Source organism: Trichosurus vulpecula, chromosome 3, assembly GCF_011100635.1.
Source record: "Trichosurus vulpecula isolate mTriVul1 chromosome 3, mTriVul1.pri, whole genome shotgun sequence".
NCBI classification, from domain to species: Eukaryota; Metazoa; Chordata; class Mammalia; order Diprotodontia; family Phalangeridae; genus Trichosurus; species Trichosurus vulpecula.
This window is the reverse complement of record NC_050575.1, coordinates 110,055,033-110,077,747: the sequence shown is the minus strand read 5'-3', so window position 1 is coordinate 110,077,747 and position 22,715 is coordinate 110,055,033. Positions and strand designations below refer to the sequence as shown.

The window sequence follows — 22,715 nt, the reverse complement described above, 5'->3', positions numbered from 1 at the left end:
CAACTAGTGTCACTGATAAAGGCCTCATTTCTAAAATATACAGGGAACTGAGCCAAATATATAGGAATACAAGTCATTCCCCAATTGAAATGGTCAAAGGATATGAACAGACAGTTTTCAGAGGAAGAAATTAAAGATATCTATAGGTATATGAAAAAATGCTCAAAATCACTACTTATTAGAGAAATGCAAATCAAAACAACTCTTAGATACCACATCTCTTCTGTCAGATTGGCTAAAATAACAAAACAGGAAAATGATAAGTGCTGGAGAGGATGTGGGAAAATTGGAACATTGTTACATTGCTGGTGGAGTTGTGAACTGATCCAGCCATTTTGGAGAGCAATTTGGAACTATGCCCAAAGGGCTATAAAAATGTTCATACCCTTTGACCCAGCAATACCACTTCTAGGGTTGTGTCCCAAAGAGATCACACAAGCGGGAAAAGGACCCATATGTAGAAGGATATTTATAGCAGCTCTTTTTGTGGTAGCTAAGAATTGGAAATCAAAGGGATGCCCATCAGTTGGGGAATGGCTGAACAAGCTGTGGTATATGAAGGTAATGGAATACTATTGTGCTCTAAGAAATGGGGATGATATGGACTTCATAACAACCTGGAAAAACCTACATGACATAATGCCGAGTGAGCGGAGCAGAGCCAGGAGAACATTATACACAACCACAGATATATGGATTCTGTGAGGACTAACCCTGACAGACTTTGCTCATCTCAGCAACACAGGGTACAAAGACAATTCCAAAGGGCTCACGATGGGGAATGCTATCTGCATCCAGAGAAAGAACTATGAAGTGTGAATGCAGATTGAGGCACACTTCATGCTAGCCTTTTTCTCTCCCCTTTTTTTTTCTTTTTCTCTCTTTTGTTTTTGTTTTTGGGGTTTTTTTTGTTTTTTTTTTTGGTCCTGTTTCTTCTTTCTCATGATTCATTTCATTGGTCATAATTCTTCTCCATAAATTGACTAGTGTGTAAATTAATTCAATGCAAAGTTATACGTGGAAGTTATATGGGATTCCATGCTGTCTTGTGGAGGGAGGGAAGAAAATCTGGAACTCAAAATTATGTAGAACTGAGTGTTGTAAACTAAAAATAAAAAAAAAATTAAATTAAAAAAAATAAAAGTCTTATCATGTTTCTCCCTTTTATTTTTTCTTATGTAATATTCCATTGCATTCATATACAATAATTTGATGAGCCATTCACCAGTTGATGGGTACCCCCTTATTTTCTAGTTGTTACCACAAAAAGTATTGCTAAAAATGTTTGTACATGTAGGTCTTTTCCTTTTGTCTTTGATTTGGAGTGTGGGGGGGAAATTATATAAGCCTCAAAGTGAATTCATAATTCCAATTTGCTTTCTAGAATGGCTGGATCATTTCATAGCTGACTAATAGTACATTACTTGTAACTTTCCTCCTATTTCCTCCAACCTTTCCCTCCAACAGTTGTTCTTTTCTTTTTTTTTTTTTGGTCACTTTGCCATTCTAATGGAATTGAGATAGAACCACTTATGTGTTTTAATTTGCATTTCTCACATTATTAGTGATTTGTAACATTTTACGTATGATTATTGATAGTTTGGATTTCTTTTCTTGAAAATTGTCTTTTCATATCTTTTGACCATTTATCTACTAGGTAATGGCTCTTAATCTTATGTATTTGAGTGAATTCTCTATATATCTTACATAGTAGGTCTTTATCAAAGAAATCTGCTACAAAGATTTTTCCCAATTAATTACTCTCTTAATTTTGTCTGCATTGATTTTGTTGGTGCCGAAGCTTTTCAATTTTATGCAATCAATATTATCTATTTTACCTTCTATAATTCTCTTTACCTCATGTTTGGAAAGGAATTCTTTCTCTAGCTGTAACTCTTTGAAGTCTCTAGTTTTAAAAGACCTAGGTCAGATTCATTTTAGAGCTACCTATCTTGTTAAGTTTACTTTCAACTTCCTATCTTGGAGAAGGGGCATATAGCATTAGTCACTGGGCATATCACAGTAAGGTAATAAGAATCAGGACCAGTATATTAACTGTTGAAATGGAAAGGATTAGGCAAGGTAAATCTGAAGAAAATAACAGAGGAAAAATTAGCAAGACTCAGTAATTAAGGAAGATGGTGGACTAGGTCAGAAAATTGCAGGCTCTCTAAATTTCCTTCACCAACAAGACAAAACACTGCTGCAAAGTGAATGAAGAGTGACAAAAATAAACAAAAGTTGGGGTAAAGCAGTTGTCTTCCTAAGACAACTTGAGAGGTATTCAGGAAAGACTTGACTTCCAGAGATGGAGGTTTTGCCTCAGGAGTTTTCACTTCACAGAAAGAGAGAAAGTGGGAGAGCTGAGCAGGGGAAGACTGAAAGACCTTCTGCTATCTTGGGATGTCACGCATATGCCCAATGAGTGTGGTAACAGAAAGGTGGGAACCCTGCTGCCTGTGGGCACTTGTAGAAGAGCGTAGTCCTTGGTTTCAGCTTCAGGGCAGAGGGGAAACCTGAAGCTTGCAGCCATAGCAGGAACTACAAGGAGCAAAGGTGTTTATGGGACAGTGGTTGGAGGCATTAGCTGTGGCTTAAGGGTACAGAGAAGGGCCTAAGGTTGGGCCCCCACAGAGTTCAGAAAATCATAGTAAGAAGGACCTGAGGCTCAAGGCACCATTACCCACACCTTAGGACTAGAACCTGATTACAATAAACTGCTAAAAAATAGAATAAAACAAAAATAAAAATTAGGAAGAAAGGAGAAAGAACCTAATTATAGGCAGCTACTATGGGGATAGAGAAGATCTGGGTTCATATTCAGAGGAAGATAATAAAGTTTAAAAAATGCCACTCCTATCTCCAAGAGAAATGTCAAATGGTCACAAGCCCAAAAAAGAGTTCTTGGAATAACTTACAAAGAACTTCAAAAATTAAATAAGAGAGACTGAGGAAAAAAATAGGGGGAAAAATCAATCCAAGAAAATTAAGAAAATTATGAAAAGAGAGTCATCCAATTGGAAAAAAAGATCCGAGAACTTAAGGAAGAAAATAATTCCTTGAAACCTACAGTTGAGCAAGGGGAAGCAAATAATGTTATAAGACATCAAGAAATAAGACAAAAATCAGAAGACTGAAAAAAATAGAAAAGAATGCGAAACATCTCATTAGAAAAATAACTGATCTGGAGAACAAGAAGACACAACATAAGAATTATTGGGCTACCTGAAAGTTACAATCAAAAAAAGAATCTTGATACAATATTGCAAGAAATTATTATGGAAAACTGCCCTGAAGTGCTAAAATAAGAGGGTAAGGTAGAAATAGAAAAATATCTACTGATCACCATCTGAAAGAGATTACAGGATGAAAACTTACAGGAATATCATAGCCAAGTTCCAAAGCTCCAAAGGTTAAGGAGAAAATATGACAAGCAATAGTAAAAGAGAAAACAAATGCTGTGGAGCTACAGTCAGCATCACATGAGACCAAGAGCTTCCACGCTAAAAGACTGTAGGTCTTGAAACATTATATTTCAGAGGGCAAAAGAGCTGAGGTTATGAACAAAAATAACTTACCCAGCAAAGTTGTGTATATGCCTGAGTGAAAAAAAAATGGATATTTAGTGAACTGAAAGACTTTCAGATATTTGTGACAAAAAGACCAGAACTCAAAAGAAAATTGAACATATAAGATCCATGAGAAATATAAACATCAATTATAAGGGACTCAATAAAGTCAAATTGTTTACTTCTTATATGTAAAGTGTTATCAATATTCTTAAGACTGTAATTATTACTTGGGTAGCTTGGAGAAAAGTTGAGACCAAGGTAAGTATGATGGGGTGATTCTAAAAATTAAACATGAAATTAATTAAATTAAGTATGAGAAAACCATTGAATTAATAAATAAAACTAGGAGTTGTTTTCATTTCACCCAATTTCATCCAATATAATATGTTAATAAATTTAATAATTTAAGTAAAATGGAAGAATATTTACAAAAATATAAACTGCCTAGATTAGCAAAAGAGGAAATAGAATATCTAAATAGACCTATTTTAGAAAAAGAAATTGAACAGGCCATAAATGAACTTCCTAAGAAAAAAGCACCAGGACCAGATGGATTTACAATGTACATGCTTTGTAATATATTATTATAATCTCCTAGCTAGAATTTTATTTAGGATTTTTGCATTCATATTCATGAATTAAATTGGTCTATAATTTTCTTTCTCTATTTCTACTCTTCCTGATTTAGGTATCAATATAATATTTTTTTCATAATAGGAGTTTGGTAGGACCCCTTCTTTGCCTGTTATTTCAAATAATTTATTTAATACTGAAATTTAAATGTTTGATATCAATAATAAATAATAAATAAATTAATAATTAATAAATTAAACCAGGAAGATTATAATAATATATTACAAAGATTATACATTGTGACCAAGTGGGATTTATACCAGGAATGCAGGAATGGTTAAACATACAGAAAACTATTAATATAATTGATATGTCAGTAGTAAAAGCAACAAAAATCATGTGATTATATTAACAGATGCAGGAAAAGCTTTTGATAGAGTACAATACTCATTTTTATTACAAACACTTGAAAGTATAGGTATAAATGGATTTTTCCTTAAATTTATATGAAGGGGGCACCTAGATGGCACAGTGAGTAGAGCACTGGCCCTGGAGTCAGGAGGACCTAAGTTCAAATCCGGCCTCAGACACACTAGCTGTGTGACCTTGGGCAAGTCACTTAACCCCAATTGCCCTGCCTACTCCCCTCCAAAAAAAAATTGATATGAAGCCTTTACCTAAAACCATCAGCAAGTATTATTTGTGATGGAGATAAGCTTGAAGCCTTCCCAGTAAGTTCTGGTATAAAACAGGAATGCCCACTATCACCAATATTATTCAATATTGTAGAAATTCTAGCAATAGCAATAAGAGAAGAAAAAGAAATAGAAGGAATCAGAATAGGCAATGAGGTAATAAAATTATCTCTTTTTGCAGATAATATGATGATATACTTGGAAAATCCTAAAGACCCAACTAAAAAGTTAGTGGAAACAATAATTTTAGTAAAGTACCAAGATATAAAGTAAACTCATATAAATCATCAGCATTCCTATATATCACCAACAAAACCCTGCAAGAAGAGATAGTAAAAGATACCCTATTCAAAATAACTCTAAACAGTATAAAATACCTTGGTGTTTCCCTGCCAAGGGAAACACAGGAATGATATGAACAAAATTATATTTCAAATGTTTATAATAAATAAAATTTATGAAAAAAAACTTTGGGGGGCAGAGCCAAGATGGCAGTGTGAAAACAGGAACTTGCTTGAGCTCTCCCCCAAATCCCTCCAAACACCTGTAAAAAATGACTTTAGAGCTACGGAACCCACAAAATGACAGAGTGAAATAAGTCTCCAGCCCAAGATGGCCTGGATGTTCTCTGGGAAGGGTCTATTGCACCATGCTGGGAGCAGAGTACAGCCCAGCATAGGCTGTGCCTACAGAGTCCAGGCTGGAGTAGACTGGGCGGAGCAGGCCTCAGGGCCCTGAATCACTGAGCTGTGGCCATTTCCAGACTTCTCAACCCACAAATGCCAAAGACAACTTAACAGGTCAGATGAAAACATACAGCCAGAAGTTAACAAAGTCAAAGGTCCTACATCAAAAGCCTCTAAGAAAAATATGAATTGGTCTCAGGCCTTGGAAGAGCTCAAAAAGGATTTGGAAAAGCAAGTAAGAGAAGTAGAGGAAAGATTGGGAGGAGAAATGAGAGTGATGCAAGAAAATGATGAAAAACAAGTCAACGACTTGCTAAAGGAAACCCAAAAAAATTCTGAAGGAAATAACACCTTAAAAATAGACTAACCCAAATGGCAAAAGAGGTTCAAAAAGCCAATGAGGAAAAGAGCTAGAATTAGCCAAATGGAAAAGGAGGTCCAAAAGATCACTGAAGAAAATATTGCCTTAAAAATTAGTTTAGAGCAAGTGGAAGCTAGTGACTTTATAAGAAATCAAGAAATTATAAAACAGAATAAATAAAATTTATTTTTATAAATATATAAAATATTTATAAATATATAACATAAATATATTTATATATTAATAAATATTTGTAACTATATAAATATTTATAAATATAAAAATAAAATAAGTTTTAAATAATTGGAGAAATATTAATTGTTCATGGGTGGGCAGGGCCAATAAAAATTACAATTTTACCTAAATTAATTTATATATTCATGCCATCCCAATTAAGTTACAAAAAATTATTTTACTGAGTTAGAAAAATAACAAAATTCATTTGGAAAAACAAAAAGTCAAGAATATCAAAGGAACTAATAAAAAAATGTAAAGAAAGGAGATTTAGCAGTACAAGATCTTAAACTATATTATAAGGCAGTAATTGTCAAAAATTAACTGATATTGGCTAAGAAATAGGTAGATCAGTGGTACAGAGTAGACAAACAATTACAGTAGCAAATGACTTACTATAACTTTGTGTTTGACAAATGTAAAGACTTAAGTTTGGGGGACAAGAAGTCATTATTTGGTAAAAAAAAAAATGTTGGGAAAGCTGGAAAGCAATTTGGCAGAAATTATGTATAGACCACTTGTTTCAACAATCCGGCTAGCAGCTTCTGTGGGGGTGTAAGATCCACCTACAGCCAGCACCCAGAAAGCTGCCAACAGCACAGATTATTTTGATCTGCCTTAATAAGGAAAGCAAGGTTAAAGGGGTTGACAAGCTTACTTTAATTCAACATACAAATATCATTCAGTTAGTTCAGGGGGAAAATCCAGCACCCTGAACTGCAGAACAAAATACAAACAAATTACAAATATCAACAGACAGACCCAATACAATTCATAGTTACCAACATCTAGGTTCAGCCTGGGAGCTCAGAACAAGGACTGGCCCAGAGTCACACTCGACCACTGCTGCGGCAAAGAGCTCCAAGGAATAGACAGCCAACCCCTGGTTTTTATATCTTTTACAGCGTCAGGGGTGAGTCACACATGCAACTCACCCACATGACCTAGAATCGTCACAAAGAGGCGGACTTAAACCCACGTGATCTAAAAGCCTCTGCTGTCCCAGACATGTAAACTAGGCTCTCCCTGGAGTTAGCCCCACCTTGGGCCCCACCTTAGTTGCCAATCCACACCCACTAAGGTTTTACACCTAATAGGGGTTTGGGCCTGGGGCTTAGCCCCTAGTAAGGCTCAATGAATTACTCAAAGGGAACAAAAGCCAAACTATTCAAGGGCACTTGTTGAACTAAGTGCTAAGGAGTCCATTTTTGGTTACCAACACACCACTATCTTAAACCATTTACCAAAATAAGGTCAAAATGGATACATGACCTAGATATAAAGGGAGATATTACAAGAAAATTTGAACAACATGAAACATATCATCAGACTTATGAACCGGCAAACAATTTATGAATAAATAAGAGATAGAGAACATTGGGATGTGTAAAATGGAGAATTTCAATTATATTAAATTAAAAAGGTTTTATACAAATAAAACCAGTGTAGCCAAGATCAGAAGGAAAGCGGAAAGTTGGGGGGAAGGGAATTTATAGACAGTTTTTCAGATAAAGGTCTCATATCTCAAATATATAAGAATTCTGCCAATCTATAAGAATGTGAGTCATTCCCCAATTGATAAATGGTCAAAGGATAAAAGGATGAAAAATCAAAACAATTTATAGTCACATAAAAAATGCTTTAAATCATTATTAGAGAAATGCACATTAAAACAACCTTGAGATATCATTTTACACCTACCAGATTGGCTAAAATGGATGAAGGGGAAAGTGACAAATGTTGGAGGGGACGTGGAAAAATTTGGATAACTTTGAGCGACTAAGTCATTTTGATTATTATAAATGCCTAAATTAACTACAAACGACCTATGAAGGAAGATGTTTTCTACATATAGAGAAAGAACTGACAAATAGAATTATGCATAGTATGGCACACACGCACACATACACACACATTTGTGCCTAATAGTAGCATCTGTAGAGTGAGGGAAGGGGAGAGGGAAAGAAAGTTACATGATAATTTTATTATATATTTAAAAGAAAAATCAAGTTGTACATAGTAGATTTGCAGTTTCATGTGTAATCCTTTTTTTCCTATTCTACTTTGTTATGAAAATGCTTGTTTTATTTAAGTTCAGATTTTTTTAAAAAGTCAGTGATTAATTGGGTATGAGAAGTAAAGGAGGAGAAAAATAATTTCAAGGTTATGGTCTAGAGCAGTTCTTTTTTTTAAATTTAATTCCTTTCCCTCCTCCCCCTCAATTACAGGCAAAAACAATTTTTAACATTCTTTTTCTTCTAGTTTTGAGTTATAAATTCTCTCCCTTCCTCCCTTTCCCCTCTTTGAAAAGTCAGGCAATCAGATATAGGTTATACATGTGCAATCATGTAAAACATATTTCCGTATTAGTCATTTTGTGGAAGAAAACAAAAAAAAAACCAACAACAAAAAACCACGAACAAAATAAAGGGAAAAATAGTATACTTCAATCTGCATTCAGACTCTATCAGTTCTTTCTCTGAGGGAGGATAGTATTTTTTATCAGGGGTCCTTTCGGATTGTTTTAGATCATTGTATTGCTTAGTATAGCTAAGTCATTCACAGTTGACCATTGTGCAATATTACTGTTACTGTGTACGATGTTCTCCTGGTTCTGCTCAGTTCACTTTGCATCAGTTCATGTAAGTCTAGGTTTTTCTGAAATCTTCCTGCTCTTAATTTCTTAGAGTACAATAGCATTCCAGTATTATCATATACCACAAACTATCAATAACCACCTGAAAAATGTTCAAGATCACTATAGCCAAAAGTGAAATGCAAATTATAATAAACATGAAGTATCACTTCATTTCTATTAAGATAGTAAAGATTGGAAAAGATGAGAAAAAACACATTGATGGAGGGGCTGTGCTAAAAACAGGCACACTAATTTACCATTGGTGGAGCTGTGAATTTCAGAAAACAGTTTGGAATTATGCAAGCAAAAAAAAGTTTTCAACTATCTTCTGATCTAGAGATTCCTCTACTATGACTCTACACCATTTTGGGCAGCAAGAAAAGACCCACATGTACAAAAAAAATTTGTAATACTAAAGCATGCAATTATTTGTGAGAGCAGAAAGTAAGAAACAATATTTGTGACCCACGTTGGGAAATGGTTTAATAAATTATAGTACATGAATGTAGTATTATTGCATTGTAAGGAATTATAAATATTAAGAATTAAAGAGCTCCAAGAACAGCATGAATAATGAATAAAGAACAGTATAAGTAATGTCAGCATGGAAAGAATAAAACTGGTCAAATACAAAGTCATTGTTAAAAAACAAACTAGCAAAGTTAAAGGACACATCCCCCTTTCTGTTAACAATTTATAAACTAACTTTTTTACATGTACTTGGGCACAAGGGAGAGGCAAGTGATTTTAAGTGTTTCTTGGGAAGTATCTTTCGTGTCAAAACAAAATGTATCAGTAATTTTGAAAATTTTGTTTAAATACCTACTCTCTATCTCTCCCTCTTTTAGCCACTGATTTTACACTTGGTATGTCTTCTAACAAGTTGAAGATGTGATTTTCAGGTTGTTTCACTCTCATTTCAGATGCTCATTCAACAGGAATCACTTCACTCGCTCTTCAGTCCTATGCGCCAGAAAGTCTTCATAGCTATCACTGACCTGAGGTGACTCAGCAAAACATCTCCGTAGCATGTTTTCATTTGTGATCAAAGTCATAGCCAACTGACTTGAGCTAGTAATTTTAATGCCTAGTTACTATCTATGGAAGAAAGAGTAAGAAATATTCATTCATTTGGTAATAGGTCTTTGATTTCATTTAAGGTATCCCTGTAGTCAATTCAAAGGAATTTAAGATTTTAAAGGACATTCAGATACTGTGGAGCAAGCTCCAAAGCCACTTGGGAACATAAATCCTTTTATTATGTCCCCAGCCAGTGTGCCAACCTGTTTACTACCAGTGTTAGTCATATCCAACAAACATGTATAACAGTTAAGCACTGAGAAAATGGATGAAATGAAGGAAAGTATCACTCCATTCTTCTTTCAGAAAAGCAAGAGTTGGAAATTTTTCAGCCTTTTAATAAATGTTTAGAAGGACTGGAATAAACCAGCACGTTTCTATATTTCTCCAATCAGAATAATGAACAAATTATCCCATTTTTTTTATCACTTTACTACTTATATTTAAATTGTACATTCTCTTACCTTTCCTACTCCTCTATGTTATCAAATCTGATATTTCTCTCTTTCTAGTCACCAAGGTGTCAATTTACTACATGGGTCTGAAAATAGATCCGATTTGTTCAATGCTCTCATTAAAAGCATTATAACGCTGCCCTCCATAAAGACTTTAAATATACTTCAAACAGTCATGCCAAGTGGACAGTACAACACAGAGGTAATTATCTGTTTTGTCTTAATAACCTATAAAACTCTTCTGAATCTCCACGGTGACATCTCCTGTATTTTGTAGAAAGAACCAAATGTTTAGAGCCAATTTGTTAAATAAAATGAGTGATTAAGCTGAAGAATATGTTTCTTGGTTAAAAGTGAGGTGTGATTATAAATTAATGATAAAATAACGCTTGCGTACTGGATATTCGAAAAATTAAAATCTCTTGAGTCTGTGTAATACTTACCTTGTGACTTTTCAGTCTCTCTACAGGCAGACATTTCAGGCATTCTGTGAAATGCTTCAATGTTTGGCGATACAAGACCCACATTTAGAAAATCTTGATCGAATTTTGGAGGTAAAAAGGATTTGGGGGGAATGATAGAAAATTGTTCTTTAGCGGAAGATGAAAAATGAAAGATAAAGGATCTTATTACTTCTCACTAGGATTGTTGGGATTTTATCAGGAGTGTTACCATTATGAGTAAACAGAAAAGCTCCAGAAATGTGATTTAGAGTACTAAAAGCTTGCCCTCTCCAAAACATTTCTTATACCTACTTGATGCAGGTCTGAAATTCCATTTTTAAGGATTTGTGTAATTAGGTTAAGGCTTTTGCCTCCAGTGCCCTCTTTTAAAATGGAAATCCCCCTGAGTGGGTTATTTCACAAATAAGCTATTCGCATCTAACTAATTGTCTTCTAGTTGAGAGCAGGACACTGGCATTCCAGGACCTTTAGAAATGGCCCAAACTAGCTTATTCCAATATTCTCCTATATACATAACCTATCATACCATACATACTGCAAGCAAATTAGATGACTTATTCTTCCCCTTCCTTCCACCTGGAATCTGTAGCAACAATACCCTCACCACCACCACCCCTCCCATATTTCTTAAATTTAAACCTATTCTTTAATACTTATATCAAATGCCACCTTTTCTAGAAATGAACCCTTAGGATCCCCAGACAGAAATGAACACCATATGCCATCTGTATAAAATAATCTTTATTACAGGTATTTATATCAGTATCTTATCTCCATTATAAACTTCTGGAGGTTAGAAACCAAATTTTATTCAAATTTGCATCCCCTGCAACACTTAACATACAGAATGTGGTTGAAAAAAATATTAATCGATTGCCTGAATGAATAATGAAAGATGATTTTGGAGCATGAAGGAACTCCCCAAGGAGAACATACCTGATTTGGGTGTCCCTGGAAAACCAGCGCGCAGCAGGAGGTAGATGGTTAACTGGGAGGGAAAACAGGAGGAGAGAGAATAGCCACCAAAGACAAAACTCACTTTTCATCATCAAACGAGTGCCCTTTTTATAACCCTGGCAAAAAATGTATGTAGAAAAAAATCCCTTGTTCAAAGAGAATCTTTAGCCCTATTGAAGATAGAGAGGAAAAGGCCCATGCTTGCTGCTACCTCGGGGCAGCCGGCTGTGGAGTCAGGCTGGTGGCATGATATGTGTGGAGGGAGCTGGGCTCCTCCCAGGCCCCTCACGAAACAACCAAGAAAAACACCAAGAAGAAGACAAATGTCTTTCAAAAATCTACCTACAAAAATCTATCCAAAAAGAAAATGAATTAAGAAGAGCATGACAATAGGGAATACAACACAGCAACTTATGAGCTCAAGTCCAGATATGATGCAGAGAGAAAAACAAGGCAAAATTGCCCGATAGATGACCTCAGACAGATAAACGACACATTTGAAGAAATTGACCCAGAATTTACCCTGGTTAAAAAAAATCCCCAAGACCAAATAGAAGAACATGAAGAGGTATACTTTGGTTTTGGTGCTGCCTGCCTCCTTTCTGTAGAATCACAGCATCACAATTTAAAGTTGGAAAGGATGTCATTAGCCTTCTGGTTTATCCCATGCCCCAAAAAGAATCCCCACAACATCTGACAAGTGGTTATCTAGCTTCTGCTTGAAGACCACTAATGAGTAAGAATCCCCTCCCACTCTACTTTTGGATGGCTCTAATTAGTAGGAAATGTTGGGTTGGTTTTTGCCCCCTGACTTCAAAGCTAAATTTGCTTCTTTGTAACTTCCACCCATTGCTCCTACTTATGCCCGGGGACCAGATAAAGCAAGCTGAATCCCTCTAACACACGACAGCTCTTCAAATACTTGAAAACATGTGTTATATTTTCCCCTTCCAGTAACTCAGGTTTTTATTCTCTAGGCTGTGGCCTGTTTACAATTCTCAGTTTCTTCAACTGCTCCTGATAGGACGTGGATTTGAGGCTTTTCACCATCCTGGTTGCCCTCCTTTGGAGCAACATATTAATATACTTCTTAAACTCTGGTGTCCACATACTCTGAAGTGAGAGGGATTGTCATACCCTTACTCCTAGAAACTATGTCTCTCTTCATGGAGTCCAAGATCACACTAATTTTTTTATCACACTGCAGTCTATAAAACCCCTGCCTCTCGTTTATCCCCAGAAAAAGTTGTCAAACTGTGCCTTTTTCACTGTGTACCTGTGAAGATGATTTTTTGAACCTAAGTGTAAAACTTTATATTTATCTTACTTTAATTTTTAAATTTAATTTAATCTTACTGGGTTCAGTCCAGTGCTCTGTGTAGCCTGTTAAGATCTTTTTTGAATCCTGATTGCCATCCGGTGTCTTGACTATCTTTCCCAGCTTTGTGTCATTTGCATTTGACAAATATGCCATTTATGACTTTTAAGTTACTGATAAAAATCTTAAGCACAAAGCTAGGCATAGATGCCTGGGGTATTCGACTGTAGACCTCCAGCCAAGCTAACATTGAACAATAGATTATTCATTGATTTTACTCATTCAGCTCATTCTGAATCCTTCTAATTGCATTATCATGTAGCCTACATCTCTCCATCTCCTCCATGAGAATAAAATTCTTTATCATATGCTTTGCTGAAATCCGTATCTCCTTAATTCCCTTTCAAAAAAGGAAATAAAGCTAGTCTCTCATCTCCCATCTCCGAACCTTTGCACTGGTTATACGTTGTATCTGGAATTCATTCCTTCATTACCTTGTAGTGTGTCCTTTAAGACACAGCTCCAAGCACCACTTTCCTTTCCCTCCCCCCACAAAATGCACGACTTCTAATGCTCTCTCTCCCTCACTACATTTTATTTAACTATCTTGTATTTGCTTTGTATTCTCTCTCTATTTAATTAGTACAGAGTTTTATATGTACATGTTATTTTTCTCAATAGAAAAGAAGTTCTTTGAGAATGGGGGCTGTTTCTGTTTTTTGTCTTTGTATCCTCAGCACCTAGCACAGGGCCGGGTCTATATTAGGTACACAATAAATGCTTGTTCTTTGACTTGTTCCTGATGAAGCCAAGCTGTGTCTTTGTAAGTGAACATTTCTTTAATAATCCGTTCTAGAATTTTTCACAGAATCTGAAGAATTCCTTGGAAAGAAGTCAGGAAGTGAAGTTCACTGGCCAATAGTTGGTAGAGTCTGTTTTCTTCCCTTTTTGAAAATTTTGATATTTGCCCTAGTCTAGTCCTCTAACACCCCTTCTATTCTTCCAGTCTTTCAAATATCATTAACAGTAACGCAGCAGGGTGTGGTTCATCTGGATTGCGTGACTTACACTCATCAAGGACAACTAGATGCTCTTTTTAAAAAAGTTTTTTTAAAAAATTATGAATGTGGCAAAAATTAACGAACATGGATATTTCTCCATACAAAGAAGAAAAAAAGGACTACATATAAAACTGTGAATGTCTACTACATACAGCTTTTTTTTAAAAAAAGTATATTTCAAATTTAACATGTTAGTTCCAACACAGATCTTCTTGTCTCTGTCCCCTTCTGAACTTTCTTCTACTCTCTTCTGGGTATTTTAAAAATAATTCTAATTCAATGACACTTTTCTTCCTTTTTTGGTGTCATTATCACTACCCTCTCCATCCTACCCCCCATGCCTCCTCTACCCCTCAAAATAAAAGCCCTTATAACAAATGAATATAAAATATAGCACAACTAATCTACATGTTGAATGTATCTAAAGATGTGTCTCATTCAATTAGGTGCTCCCCAAGATCAGTGTTATCCTTTGATCTTCCTCTTTCCCTTTATATTACTTAAAAAACAACTCCTTTTTTTGTCCTTAGAAAATCTCAGTTTGTTCGGAATATTCACGCTCCTGACACTATTTATACAAGGCTATGCAATACCCTTTTGTTCATCCTCTGGAACCTGCCCTTGTTTCCATCATCTGTACATTTCTCTTTTAATTTTAAATTGGTTGGTGAGTTCTCTATTTATCCACATTCATTTCTTTAGACGATTCCTAATTTCCACCCTCTTTGAAATTATTTCCCTTTGTGGCTTTAGAATTTCATTTTAAGAGTTGTCCAGAATCCTACCTACCCTTCCTCTGAACCATTGAGATTTGCTTCCTAAAATCTAGGTTACATATCAGACTGTGTCCAGGCCTTTTTTGTTATGAACTCTAGGAAGGAGCTGTCACTTTTCCACAATGTTCTTGCCATTGATATGCTAGCAGGTAGTTCATCCACATTAGTGAGAATAAGATCCAGGGTGGAGTTTCTCCTAGTTTGTTCCTCAGCTTTTTGAAGGATGAAATTATCACTAAGGGAATGCAGGGAGTTATTAGCTACTTTGCTAGAGAATACTAGGTCTAGTAGGTGTCTTCAATGATTAAAGGCTCTTGTCACTACTATACAGTACCTCTATTGTGAAATGCCCATCTTTTTTTCTTTCTGCTCATGTGGTCTTAGTACACTTAGTATACTCTACTGACAGAATCGCTCCTGTTCCTCTCTCCACTGACCTGTATCCAAATGCTCCCTGCTTGGAAGCAGGTCTTGGATTTCCTTACATGAATATACCTTCTTAATATACGATGCTATCTCATTACTTTCCTTCTACTTCACCTACTTCTTTTGAATAAGATCTTTGCATCCAGAACCATATTTCAATAATAAGGTTTCATTCTGCTAAGTCTCAGTGATACCTATGAGATTAAATTTGCCTCTTTGCATTGGGACTTCTAGTTCTTCTTGTTGACTAAACTTTTTACATTTTTGTATGAAGATTTGAGTCCATGGACTTTGCACTGGTCTTTCTTGGATTTTATTTCCTATGAATTTTTGGGTATCTCAACTTCTGATCTTTTCTACTTGTTATAGTTATTCTCTATGGTATCTAGTTTGGTGTATATACCTAAGGAGTTTTTATCCTCCCACATCTTTTTTTTTAGTTTGCAGTCACTTTGATTAGATTTGTAAGTTATAGAACTAACACATCCTTACCAACATTTGTTAGATGCACTGCATTCTTGGTTAAGAGTCTTATCATCCCTATTAGCTGTGGACCAGGTATACACATCTGATTCTCAGACATCACCTTAGCCATCAGTTCACGTCCCAAGTCAATTTTTCTCTTCTGCATCACTGGCGAGCGGGCAGCATCGGGAAAAACCCCCACAATATCCATGCCTTCTTTGGTCGTCGGTTTCCTATCTAATACTTCATATTGTTTGGCCATACTTAAAATGTAAGCTCTTTCTAGTGTGTATCCTTTGTGTTCCCATGAATCACGAGAGGTGGGTAGTAGTCATTTGATTCAATCAGGCTTGAGAGGCCATCTTTTATATCTTGGATATATACCCCAGGAAGACAACAGATCTCTATTGTTGTTATAAGATTGTCAAATAGGTGCCTTGGTATCTCTGAACAGGTAGTCACCAACCACCACTTTTGCTTTTTTTGTGTGATCCTTATCATTATTTGGAATGTATTTCCTCTGTAGAGTAGCCAGGTCCCTCCTTTTTTTTCCAGAAAGGACTTCAAATTTATTTTTCCCTTTGACATACAGGGAGATAGTTGTCAGTTTAAAATCCAGCAAAGGGGTTTTGAAGTGATTGAGTACAATCTCTTAGTCAGCTACCAGGTGATACTTTGAACAATTCCTTTCAGTGATAGCTAGCTTATTTCCCCTTTCATTTTGGCTGCTGAAAGTGACTTTTTCCCCTATGGGTATCACAACTTACGTACTTGAATACTTAAAAAACGAAATAGTAATTACTTCAATTATCTTGGCTCAGATTCCACTCCTTGGAATAATTATCTCTCTCCCACAAGTTCTTTTACCTCCCTGTATCCAACGAATTAAGGCTGGCAACATATATATAATTACAGTTTAGTATGAGTAAAGTTAAAAATGAAAGTAAAACAAACACACTCTGCTATTCCCTGCATAGGGACCAACCACTCCAGCTTATTACCCTTACTACCCAGTGTAAGATATGGTTTACTGCCCTCCTCCCCACTCCCTGCCCCCATTCTTCTGTGCTAGGGTACTTCAGTCCATGGAATATTGGGGAGGAGGAGGACATGGGTACTATCCCTCAAAGACAGAGGAAAGTAGAGAAGCAAAACCTCTCAAAGATGGTGCAGAGCCTAGCCAAATGCTAGGAAGAGCACAGCATCGCTATTTTCAGTTTTCAGCAAATTCTGGACAACAGATGATTGTGATGGCATCTTCTCCTCCTAAGGAGATCATCTCGGATCCACCAAGAGGTCTCAAGTGGGGTAAATTGTAGCCATCCTCTTTTTAGAGTATCCTCTGTAGTAGGTGGTATGGGAAAGATTACTCCTACACAGACCACTACCACCTCTCCACACAGGGAAGGAAGCTCTAGAATCTGCCTCACCTAGTACCTTATGCTCTCTGAATTGCCTGGGCCTTTGAGAAATCCAGAGAGGGTGAGACAATGAAACAAAATTCCTTTGGATTAAGTTTAAAATCTTGACAAAACAAAAACAAACAGGCTGGAATTAAAAGTTGCTAAAACAAGTTCAGGAAGAAGTAATGAAGAAAAAGATCAATATGGGGAATATAATATAAAATCTGAATGAATCTACAACATACTACCTCAGTGGAAAATAGAGGTATTACCACTGCAGATTAACTGGAGAAAATAACAGCAGCAGAAATCGCTGAACTATCCAAAAAATCGGAAAACATGCAGAATTAAGTGATGGACCTGGAAAATAGGTTAAGATTCATGAATCTCAGGGTAATTTATGGTCCACTACCCAAACTGGACTCAAGACAAAGTTATTAACATCTGAGCCTTCTGCTTTCATCCAGATATTCCTCTGGACACCTCAGGGTCTGGCTTGTTTTGGCTCAACTCTAGGGTTAAAAACAGCCATCTGAACAGCCCTGAAGGCAAAATGTTTCCAATCTGCATTTAAGCACGGAATAGTTAAAACAGTAAAGGGCAGAGAAGGAACTGGTTACCAGTCCATCAGGCAATTCTTATCGCCTTTATTTTAAAAAAGGGAGTAAGAAATAGTCGCAGTCCAACTTCCTGGTGAGGGCTGTTTATTATTACAACTTTCCCCTAGAATAGTTTGGTCTTAGTCTCTGCTAAGGCTTTACAGTAACATTATTTGAAGCATTAAGGTATGGTTGGATTGATGGAGACCTCAGTGAAGGGCTTATTCTGTGTTGCGTGCTTTCTTGCTTGCTGTGGCATTTGATCACTTCCCTCACTGCTGCTAGCATCACAACTTCCATAGCTCAATCTCTCTCAGCCCCTGGATTCACAGCTTTGTGGCCTCTACAGAGTCCTGACCAATCATTGCAACTTTTGTAATATCATTCCTTTTCCTTTGGTGCTTATCTGAAGACTTGCCTCCATTGTCTTTGAAAGAGCTCTAGAGCAGAGTGACTTTTATTTTTGTCTTTGTATGCCCACTCTATAGGATGGTACCTGGCACAAGTGATTAACTAATGCTTGTTGGGTTGAATTGAGTTGTCCCAGAAGGTTTTTCATTCCCATCATAAGCTCAGCATCCCTTGCTCTTGCAGTGATTCGCTGCTACTCCTCTACATCTGCCATGCGCTCTCTGGACCAGGTGTTGGAGTTCTTTGAAAAATGTTCTTTGGATGCTTTTTGTTTTTTGAACTACCATCACTTTCCAATAACAGAATCCCACTTTCCCTAACAGAATGCTCTCTTATACCAGAGAAGAATTGTTAAACAAAAGAAGTCAATGTAGCATTTCATCATGGGTTCTTTGAAACAAAGAATAAACATTGTTTTCTGCCCGTTATGGTTGAAATTATCTGGACCAACTTACTTTGGGGCTACATTTAAAACTCTTTTTAATTATGTCAATAGCAGTGTTTATGGGCACATAAAAGATTAGCTAAAGTGAGCAGAACCCAATTTGCTCTTCTGAATCAAAGGTCCCTGATTTTTACTCCCAGCCATGTTTAGAGAAATTGAATCTCATTTACCTTGTCTCTACCTCAGGGTACACATAGTGTTCCCCACACTCCTCCCCTTCAGTTAGCATCTTCTACTGAGGCTTTTTGAAGATGGAAGAAAATGCTCATTGCCTTTTTTCTTTTTTTTTTTTCTCATTGCCTTTTCTATGTGCCTTGTGACTTCTGTCATTCCCTGTGGTGACTAAGCCTCATGAAAGTAATAGAAACACCAGAGAGCAAGGAAGTGGAGGGGCAGAACCAGTTTTTCTCTTAATGGCATATGCCTAATTTTGCAGAATATATAATTTTGGAAGTCAGACTGATTTTTCTCACTGTTCAGTTTACAGTATCACATTCTAGCCTCTTCATTCTCATCATTGCTGAGTCAGCTTGTGAAATTCATAGTATTTTCTTTTTTTCCCAATTTTTTAAGTATTTTTATTTTAAAGTTTTGAGTTCCAAATTCTATCCCTACTTCCCGTCCCTCTCCTCTCCCCTCTCCCTGAGATGGTAAGTGATCAGATATAGGTTATACATGTGTGAATTGCTTCATTTCAGCTACTTGTGATATTCTTTCACATGGAAGCTCTAGAACTTCATGACTCCATTTCTAGGTGATTTAAATTTCTCATTCCTTTATGTTGATTGATGTCCTAAAGAATATATTGATTTGCATGCTACCTTGTGTTTTCAGTACTTCTGAGCAATTTTCTTGTATGGTTTTCTAGAATATGGTATTTAGACTTTGTATTTTTTTTTTCTGTAATACCAGTCATCCTCAGATAGTCTTGATAAGCTCTGTCCTTTAGTGCTTGTTTTAGCATGTAGTGATGTGAAGGTCTCTTCCTGTTTTGCCTTTTACAAAAATATTCCTCTGTTGTTTTTTTTTTACACTGAATTCTTTCTTTCTTCCTATGTCATTCTACTCAAGAGTCTACTACTTCATTGAAACTTTCCATTGTCTTTTCTATGTCATTAGCTCTCATGTCAGTCTTCTGAATTCTTTCAGAAATTTTATTGCCAATTTTACAGATGTCAGAGTTTCCTTTATGTATATTTTTTGCTATTTAAACCACTGTATCTGTTGTCAGACTTTGCCACCTTCTAGCATTGTTGGGGCAGCCAGAGTCCTGAGTTGTTGTAGTCTTGCTCCTTCATTCCAGAGACTATGCCTGGATTTTTTTTTGCCCCATACTGTTTGTTACATTAGAGCTTTTTTGTTTATCCATTTCTTTAGTCATTCTGTTTTACTGTGAAGTTTTTCTTTTTAGGGTTTCTTTCCGTCCCATCTTTTTTCACTGTTATTTTATTTGATGCTTTTGTCCCTGTTTTAAGGTGATACAGAGAAGCTGCTTAGTTACAAACAGCCATCTGGCTGGAGCTTTCTTGGGAATGGTTTTATTAAGTTTAGGTTAATAACAGAAAGGATAAGAGTAAGAAAGTGTGTATTCACTTCCAGTAGAATAATTGAAGAAAAAAACTCTAATAATTGTAAAGCTATGTAAATGGACCAAACTCTCCAATCAAAAAAGCTAGGAGAAAAAAGAATAATAGATTAAGTCCTAAATATGGAGAGGAAAAACATTTTTTTCACTGAAACAATGGGAAGGGATTATTAGAGACACAATGAGTTTGATTATTCACAAATAAGAAGACTTTATACAACAAAAAAGAAGTACCTCTAGTATTAAAAGAAACAAACTAGAGAAATATTTACAGTCAAAATATTTGTTAAAGTTCTGACCACCAGAATGCATAAGAAATCATCACCTATCTCTAAAATTGGTGATGTCTATACTCCATAATGGAACAATGATCAGTGGAAATGAAGGAACAATTTTCAAAGGAGAAAATAAAAACTGTGCGTAACCATGGGAAGAGATGCTCAGATTCCCTAATAATTGGGGAAATTCAAATCAAGGAAGCTTCATATTCAACTGGAATGGGAAAAAGTAGCAAACAGTTATGAAATTTAGTGTTTATATTTCTATGCAGAAGCAGATGTTTGATTACATTGTTGATGAGAACAGAGGATAGTGCAATCTGACAATATGTAATGAATATAGTAATGGTCACAAAACAGATCACACCTTTGAACTCTTAGTGGAACTTTACCCTTAAATATTAAAAAATGAAAAAATATAGAGAGAGTAAAGGAGAGAGCATCTAGGGCTTGACCATAGCCTGGGGACAGTTTTAGTGATGCTCTACAGCTACAGTAGAGCCCAGGATCTGGGAGGAAGATCAAAGATGCTCTTCCTCCCAAAATGAGCTTTTGTACAGACAGCATGATATAGTGGAAAGGGCCATGGATACAAAGTTCAGAGACCTATGTTTGTGGCTTAGCCACATCCTAGCTCTGTGACATTGGACAGCTTACTCAATTATCAGCCTTAGGTTCCTCATTGTTCAATGTGCCTATATCATCTATCTCACAAGGAGTGTTGGAAGACTCAGATATGATGATATATATGGAAATGTGTTTTTAACTTTAAGGCGTGATGATATCAGGTAGAAGTGGAGTATTCAAGACTGATGAAGAAAAGACTTAAGGGGGAAGATGATAGTTGTCTTCAAGAATTTGAAGGGCTGTCTCATGAAAGAGATTAGATTTGTTTTGTTTGGCCCCAAAGCACAGAACAAGTAACAATCAGGGAGAAGAAGCAAAAAAGGCAAAGTTACATGTGACGTAGAGAAACGCTTCCTAACAATAGAGCTCTCCAGGACTGGGACGGCCTGCCCTGGAGGTAGCAGGTTATCCATCACTTGAGGATTCAAATACGGGTAGGATGGCTCCTTGTTAGGCCTGTTATAGTTGGGATTCATCTGCAGGTATGGATTGGACTAGATGGCTAATGAGGTCCCTTTCAAATCTCAAATTCTGTGATTCTGTAGTGTGATTTTCTATCACTCAGGGTTGTACGGTAGTCGTGGCAAATGTGGACTCAGCCCCAAGTAAAGATGCCCTAGGTACTAGGGGTTTCTTATTTAAAGGGTATGGAGTTGTGCCTGGAATAATGAAAGGAAACCAAGGGACACAATATGTTATAGGAGCAAGAACCTAGCAGCATAGACCTACCATCTAGACATTTTGGACTAGACATTTGGAGACTAAATCTCAAGCGAAAGAGATAATTCAGACTGTAAACCAACTTTCGTTTCTCTCTCAAGGTAATTAGGGTGAAAGTGTGTTTAAAGTGCTAGTTTTGAAGTTACAATGAAATGGGAAATGAAATAATTATTAGTGGGGAGGAAAGGTGAAGGAAGAAGTTTTGGCCCTGGGGCCTAGGCCCCAAAGATTATATGAATATTTGGATTGCCATCCATGTGGGAAGCGCATGAGAGATGATATCACCCCAGAAAAAGCAGGAATGCTAACCTATGCTAATGTAGCATTTAATACTCTAAGAAAGAAATTTCACATCTCTTACCTCATCTCAGCTAATCCTCACAATGACCTTTTGAAGTAGGTGAGGAAATTATTGTTATCCCTATTTTATATGTAATAAAATTGAGGCACTCAAATATTTAGCGATTTGCACAAAGCTGCAGAGTTCAGCCCTCCTGGTCTGTGCTCTTTGTACTCCATCTCCTGTTCCAACTCTATTGGATAACTTCTCTATTCAAAGTAAACATGACAGTTACCGAAGAGCGTGGTGGGGGGAGGGGGACCTTGCCTCCTGATTCTCATGTGAATTGAGTAAAGGTAAGTTGGGGAATCCCTTGTTTGTCCCATTTCATTTGATTAATGCACTTGCTCTCCCGTTTTCCTTCAGCACATGGAGCCATGGTTACAGTCAGCAAAAGACCATGAACGAGAGAGAGCTACAGCCAGCATGTCTCAAATGCTGGGATGCTTATCTAGACATCTCAACTTGCAAGTAAGCAACCCTTTAATTAGGAAGTGAAGTGGGTCAGAAACCACCCTACCTTTGAGAAAATTTAATAGGACTATA

At 36.4% G+C, this 22,715-nt stretch overlaps 1 protein-coding gene across 1 annotated transcript in view; it reads left to right on the top strand.

Moving 5' to 3' along the window:
* Positions 1–22,715, top strand: part of MROH8 (maestro heat like repeat family member 8) — a 72,717-nt gene that overhangs the window by 16,127 nt on the left and 33,875 nt on the right. Inside the window, exons 6-9 of the mRNA XM_036749778.1 lie at positions 9,683–9,762; positions 10,352–10,496; positions 10,753–10,848; positions 22,536–22,640. Of these exons, the coding sequence (XP_036605673.1) occupies positions 9,683–9,762; positions 10,352–10,496; positions 10,753–10,848; positions 22,536–22,640 (426 nt within the window). The remainder of the gene's footprint in view (positions 1–9,682; positions 9,763–10,351; positions 10,497–10,752; positions 10,849–22,535; positions 22,641–22,715) is intronic.